This window comes from Arachis stenosperma, chromosome 2 (assembly GCF_014773155.1).
Source record: "Arachis stenosperma cultivar V10309 chromosome 2, arast.V10309.gnm1.PFL2, whole genome shotgun sequence".
NCBI classification, from domain to species: domain Eukaryota; kingdom Viridiplantae; phylum Streptophyta; class Magnoliopsida; order Fabales; family Fabaceae; genus Arachis; species Arachis stenosperma.
Window position 1 is genome coordinate 31131395 of NC_080378.1, and position 6985 is coordinate 31138379.

At 37.3% G+C, this 6985-nt stretch overlaps 1 protein-coding gene across 1 annotated transcript; it reads left to right on the top strand.

Moving 5' to 3' along the window:
• Positions 1-4423: 4423 nt before the first annotated feature.
• On the top strand, positions 4424-6168 carry LOC130962765 (uncharacterized). The gene is made up of 4 exons (XM_057888932.1): positions 4424-4561; positions 4666-4807; positions 4889-5167; positions 5591-6168. Exons 1-4 carry the CDS (start codon positions 4424-4426, stop codon positions 6166-6168), a joined length of 1137 nt encoding a protein of 378 aa, XP_057744915.1.
• Positions 6169-6985: the final 817 nt, after the last annotated feature.

Consider the following 6985-nt stretch of genomic DNA (forward strand, 5'->3'; position numbering starts at 1 on the left):
AATCCACAAATCAAACAAATTCATTAACATAAATAACAGAAATGGCAAGTAGCAGAAACGGCAAGGAGCAGAAACGGTCGAGAAGAAGAAACGGCCAGCAAAGAGCAGCGACAACCGGCGACTGAGCAAGGAGGAGCAGCAGAAATGGCGAGCGCTGGCATGACCTCAAACGACAATGACAGTGACACGAATCCAAGCCAGCGGTGATGCCAGCGAACTGTGGTTGTACTGGTGCGACGATGGAGAGGAGCAACAGTGGTGATGGACGGTGGTATCGGTGGTGATGCGAAGCATAGCGGTGAGTGATTCCCCCTATCCCCTTCCCCTTCTTCTTCCCTGTCCCTCACCCTCCGCGTGATTCTCCCCTTCCCCTTCCCCTTCGTTTTCTTTCTTTTATTTTTCTTTTTTTTAATTTTAAAATTTGTTTAGTTAGGGATAATTTAGTAATAAAAATTAAAATTTTAGTAAAAATGATGATTTTAAAATTAAGTTAAACTTTTGGGATCATTTTTTAGCAAAAAAAGATCAGAGACGAAATAAATTTTTAGCTCCTACCTTAGAGACCAAAATCGTACTTAACCCTACCACAAAAGTCATATAAAATTATAAATATATATTAACAAAGTGGCAGCCAAAATAAAAGTTAGATGATAATAAGAGAAATATAATTATAGATTTAAAAAAAGTATACATTATTATCTTTTCCAATACTGAATTATATTTTGGATTTAAATTTAGTTCAAATTGTTTAAATTTTTCAACTGCATCTGACTTTGTATCCTAGAAATTAAGAAAAAAAATGATAAATAATGAAGAACTCCAAAAAAATAAAAAGGAGGATACAAATTAAGTCATCACTATTATTTTTTAAATGCTTCTTTAAGGAAAATATGTAGAGTTAACATGAAAAGAATTAAATAAATACCTAACCAACAAGGAATAAGAAAAAAGCTTCCACAAATTTTGAATAATACCATCAAAAACTATTAAACATTCACATTTTTTTCCTTTGTTAATCTACATATATTAATACAAACAATTGATATTAGCATGAAAATTCAAAGCCACTCTTTGATATATTAATTATTAGGACTTAAGAGACATTCATTTGTAAATACTAGATAACTCAGGTAAATTCTATTAAATTAGTAAATAATTAGTCAATAAATTAATTTTTAATAATGAAAATTAGAAATGTGAATATTAAATTAAATTATGATAGAGCTCATTAAACGAGAATTTTGACGTTAATTTTAAAAAAATCGGCCCAAGATTGGATCGAACGGGCCAAACCGGTTGAACCCGATCCAAACCGGGCCGGCCTAACACTTAAGTAAACCGAAGCCACTTCCTTTCCCAATTCAACAGAAGTGATGCTGAAAGCTTTCAGGGGAGGGAAGAAAAGAAATTTCCCCGAAACCTTATGGCAAAATTCAAATTACCGTAACTCTTCCGTCCGAGCTTTGATCGCCGCAACGTTTGTGGTCACGCGACCATCGGTAACAATTTCATAGGTAACCTGCTTATTCACTCTCAGCCTTTTCTTCCCCAAGTTTTGAAAAATTAAGTGGAGGTATTGAATTCTTTTACTTTTTGATGTTTTAGGATCCAATTAGCTTGAGGAAAACATTCACTCTTGCTTATATAAAGCTTGGGTAAGGTGAGGATGCCATAAATCCTATTTAATTTACTGAATTCATGCTTTGAGTATTAAATTGGGTATATATGTGTTATAAATGTGTATTAGGTTGTGAATAAATAATTGGAGTTTGAAATTGTGAATATCAGAACTTGAAGGAAGCTGTTTTATTGGACTTTTGGGGGGCTGTGTTTATTTTAGTAAGTTACCTTGGACAATACGCGGAAAATCAGCCAATGTATGGTTCAGGTTTCTCGCATTTAATAATAATGTTCTGTGAAAACTTAGCCTAGATGACCATAGGATAAGTTGGAATGCATGTGTATATTTAATGTTTAGTATCTTGTTGATAAATATGTTTGGTTAGGTGCTTTTTGATTAATTGGTAGTTTGATGAATTATTGATTTGAGGTATAACTATGATAGAGGTTGTTAAGATGATGAGGAAGAGTATATTGTGGTTTGATGTTTGTTGGTTGGTTGGTGATGCTTGATGAATTTTGGGAAATGTGTGTGCATCATTGTTGATTTAAAGAATAGATTGTTATGGTGGTTATTTTGATGATGAAGAAGGATATGTCATGTTGATAATTATAGGTATGATAATGAATGGAAATGAGATTTTTGAATGAAATAAGGTTTAGAAGATTTGTGGAACTTTGGTTTTGGGCCAAACTTCGGTGGGCTATAACTTAGCTTCCGAAACCCCAAATAATTGATTCCAACTTATTTTAAATAAAAATTGGATTCGTGAAGTTTATGCCGTTCGAAGAACGGAAGAAAAATGATTTAAAACGATTGAGTTATGCCCGTCGGAAGTTTTGGTGTGAAATATGTAGCTATGCAGGTGATATTTCATGATTATGCAGCTTTCTTGTTGATCTGTTTTTTTGGAGAACGTATGTCCACGCGTACGCGTGGCATGAAATTTTTAACTGTGCATACGCAAGTAGCCCTATGCGTACGCGTAATGGACCAACATGCATGTCTATGCATACGCGTGGTGTGACATGAAGTATTCACCTACGCGTACGCATGATAAGGGGACGCACGCGCGAGCTGCATTTTCACACTTCCACGCCTACGCGTGAGCCATGCGTACGCATTTCACTTTTTTCAGCAAACATGTTTTTTCTGAGTTTTAAACTCTATTTCAAACTTCTAAACCTCTATTTTCATTTCTTTAGTCATAAATAATAGTATTAAACCTGATAATCAGATGAAGTTAGGAAATGGAGATAACTTGGAGGTGAAGTAAAGTTGAAAAGTGATGAATTGATTATGAAATGTTACGGATGATCATGTATGATACTTGGATTGAATAATCAAATGATCTGAGATACGAGATTCCCTGGGTAAAGAACCATGGCTCGCCACCACGTGTACCAGGTCAAAAACTCGACAGTCTGTTGACCCTACGATGTAAGAGTGACCGGGCACTTATAAATTATTGGGAATGGTACCCCCATTGAGCGATTTGATATATATATATATATATATATATATATATATATATATATATATATATATATGAGAAAAAGCTATGCATAGACTCATGAGAATGCGCATTAGGGGACAGTCCAAGTTTTAGCTAACCGGACTTATCGAGTTAGCTTGATAACCGACAGATGAGACTCATTAGCCATAGGACAGGCATGCATCATGTGCATATTACTTGAATTACTTGTTTGTGCATTAACTGGGTGTGCCTAAGTGTATTAGCTATGTTAAATGTATATTTGCTATTTGTAGTATTTGTAACCTTCTTGTATTTACCTTTATCTGCTCATTTGTCTGTGACATGTTATCGGAGATGGAGGTATGGAGGAAAGGCAATGGGACTTAGATTCAAGACTAGGTTAAGATAGGCTTAACTACTCTTAGAGAACCACCTTTTATGGCTTCTGTTTATACTTTAAGCTTTATGATATGAGTGTCGGTGTTCTACGATTGCCTCTGGCATTCCCAGGACCTTATATCTTATATGTGTGGCACATTTACCATGCTGAGAACCTCTGGTTCTCACCCCCATACTATGCTGTTATTTTTCAGATGCAGGTCGAGAGGCACCTCCTTATTCGTCTGAGCTTCTGAAGCGAAGTGGTTATCGAGTTACTCTTTGGATTTATATAGTTATGTATATATATGTACTTAGTTTTCTCTTTGCACAACTTATTCCTTTCGATCCTCTTAGAGGTTTATGGAGAGACAATATTTTGTTTATGTAAATTTGGGTTTTGGATATGTATATATATCTGTATATATTCTCCGGCCAGTCTTGACTTCGTGGGCTGAGTTATGAGCTTGTTATTTTGTACTTTTGGCCCTTTACTCCTACTTTTGTTATCTTATGCTTAATAGTTATAGTTTTCTTAGCACGCAAGTTAACTCGTTAATTGAGCATTGCACTTTTATTTTCGCGGTTTTTATTTCATCTATTCTTCAAGGTTCCTAGTATATTATAATTTTTCTTCTATTATATGTAAACATTTTATTTTAGAGGTCGTAATACCACACCACCCTGCTTTATGGCTTAAGCGTAAAGCTTAGTGTGGTAGGGTGTTACATTTTGGTATCAGAGCAGTTCATTCTTATAGAGCCTGAAAGACGGACTGATTATGCTTCTGTGCATTCTCTGTATATGTGTCCATGTGCTATTAGGATATCTGACTAATATATATGGCATAAACATTTGTGTGCATGCATTTGGAATTTAAAGCATTAGACCTGTGATATTGAGACTGATCAACTTAATATCCCTCGTTTGGTGTGTATAAGGACTAGATGTTGACTCGTAGATGCGATCACGGGCGAGGTAGAGGTAGGATAGGCACCTTTACTCCTGGCCTGACAGGAAATGATCCAGTAGACTTTATGGCTGCTCTAGGAAATATGGCTGCAGCTATGCAGGCGACAGTCGAGGCACTGGGTAATTAGATAAACCAGGGTAATCACAGGAATAATAATGACGAAGAAGTCCCTATGACACTTGCGACATTTCTGAAAGTTCACCCTCTGACCTTCAGGGGAACCCCACTGATGCAGACAATTGGATTCAGGAAATAGAACATGCACTACAAGCTCAACCAGTTCCTGAAGAACAATGGGTTGAGTTTAGAACTTATCAGCTGCAAGGTGAAGCTCAGTATTGGTGGCAGGGAACACGATGTATCCTGCAGCCAGATGGCGCTGCAATTCCTTGGGAGGTCTTCTGAACAGATTTCTATAAGAAATACTTTTCTAATTCAGTCAGAAATGCCAAGGAGTTTGAATTGATGCAATTAAAGCAGGGCCAAATGATTGTTACTGAGTATACTAGCAGGTTTGAGGAGTTATGTCGCTTTTCTCATATCTGTCAAGGTGCGCCTGAAGATTTTGCTGAGTGGAAATGTATTAAATATGAGGGAGGTCTTCGGAGCGATATTCTGAGCTTTGTTACCCCAATGGAGATTAGAGTGTTTTCTGAATTGGTGAATAAGAGTAGGGTGGTTGAGGAATGTGTGAGGAAGGCAGCAGCAGAGAAAGGAAGTTTGAGGGTGCCTCTTTAGAGGACTTTAGGAAGGAACTTTGCTCCAAGAGGTAGGAATTTCAAGTGTGGAGGCTTTGTCCCATAGCAGAATCAAGGTCAGGGCAATTATAGAAGGCGGAATGCTAATGTTAATCAAGGAAGAAGGTTTGGAAAGCAGCCACAGTAGGATTTGAACTGTCAATGGTGCGAAAAGTATTATCCTAGAGTTCCGTGCAGATCAGGACTTGGGGTATGTTATTTCTGTGGATAGTCCGGGCACTTGGCCAATAATTGTCCGGAGAAGAAGAAGTATGAGACTGGTAGGGTACAACAGCCGGGGAGAGTGTACACCACATCTGCAGCAAGTGCTGAGGGATCTGAGACACTGATTAGAGGTAACTGTGAAATAGCTGGTAAAATCTTAAATGCTTTATTTGATTCAGGAGCAACTCATTTATTTATTGCATTTGAAAAGGCCAATGAATTAGGATTGAGGATGGTGGTTTTAGGTTATGATTTGAAACTGCAGAATGCTACTCATGGAGCTATGGTGACTAGGTTAGGATGTCCACAAGTTCCATTTCGAGTACAACAACGTGAATTTGTGCATGATTTGATTTGTTTGTCGATGAATGGTCTTGATCTCATCTTGGGATTGGATTGGTTATCTAAGAATCATGTTTTGCTTGATTGTTCTAAGAAGTCAGTACAGTTTATGTCAGAATGGTTGGAAGTGCCAATTGTGGTGAATAGTTACTATTTGAACTCTATGATAGTAAATTGTTTTGGAACTGAATGTCAGGGTATTATGTTATTAACTGTGGGAGTATTAGGTGATGATCAGAGTTTAGAGCAGATTCCAGTTGTATGTAAATTTTCAGACGTGTTTTCGAATGATATTAATGAATTTTCACCTAACCGAGTGGTTGAATTCGCGATTGAGTTGGTGCCTGGAGCCGGTCTGATTTCAATTACTCCTTACAGGATGTCACTTTTAGAAATGGTTGAACTGAAGGCTTAGCTAGAAGATCTGTTGGGTAAGCACTTCATTCGACCAAGTGTTTTTCCATGGGGAGCACCAGTGTTACTGATAAAGAAGAAGGACGGAAGTATGCGATTGTGTGTCGATTATCAGCAATTGAATAAGATTACTGTGAAGAATAAATATCCGCTACCTAAAATCGATGACCTAATGGATCAGTTACAGGGTGCCGGTGTGTTTTCTAAGATTGATCTGTGATTTGGGTATCATCAGATAAGGGTTAGAAATGAAGATATTCCAAAATCTGCCTTTAGGACGCATTATGGTCATTATGAGTATACGGTGATGTCTTTCGGGTTAACTAATGCTCCGGCAGTATTCATGGATTATATGAACAGGATTTTCCGACCGTACCTGGACAAGTTTGTTATTGTCTTCATTGATGATATTCTTGTTTATTATAAGACTGAAGAGGAGCATGCTAATCACTTGCAAACTGTGCTGCAAATTCTGGAAGACAGGAAGTTATATGCTAAGTTATCTAAATGCGAGTTCTGGAAGAGTGAGGTGAAGTTTCTCGGCCACATAGTGAGCAAGCAAGGAATAGTTGTGGATCCTTCTAAGGTAGAAGCAGTGATGAAATGGGAGTGACTAACTTCACTGACAGAGATCAGAAGTTTCATAGGATTATTATCAGAGATTCATTAAGGGATTTTCACAACTTGCCTTACCTTTAACTAAGTTGACTAGGAAGGATACACCTTTTGTCTGAACTTTGGAGTGCGAAGAGAGTTTTCAAGCAATGAAGCAAAGGTTGACTACTGCACCCGTGTTGGTATTGCCTGAGCAAAGTGAA

What these genes read in the sequence shown, in the direction of transcription:
- LOC130962765 (XM_057888932.1), top strand. Translation starts at nt 4,424, where the DNA reads ATGTTGACTCGTAGATGCGATCACGGGCGAGGTAGAGGTAGGATAGGC. An exon ending in TTGGTGGCAGGGAACACGAT is followed by an intron (nt 4,808 to 4,888) that starts GTATCCTGCAGC and finishes TTTCTAATTCAG; the next exon opens with TCAGAAATGCCAAGGAGTTT. An exon ending in GGCAGCAGCAGAGAAAGGAA is followed by an intron (nt 5,168 to 5,590) that starts GTTTGAGGGTGC and finishes TATTTGATTCAG; the next exon opens with GAGCAACTCATTTATTTATT.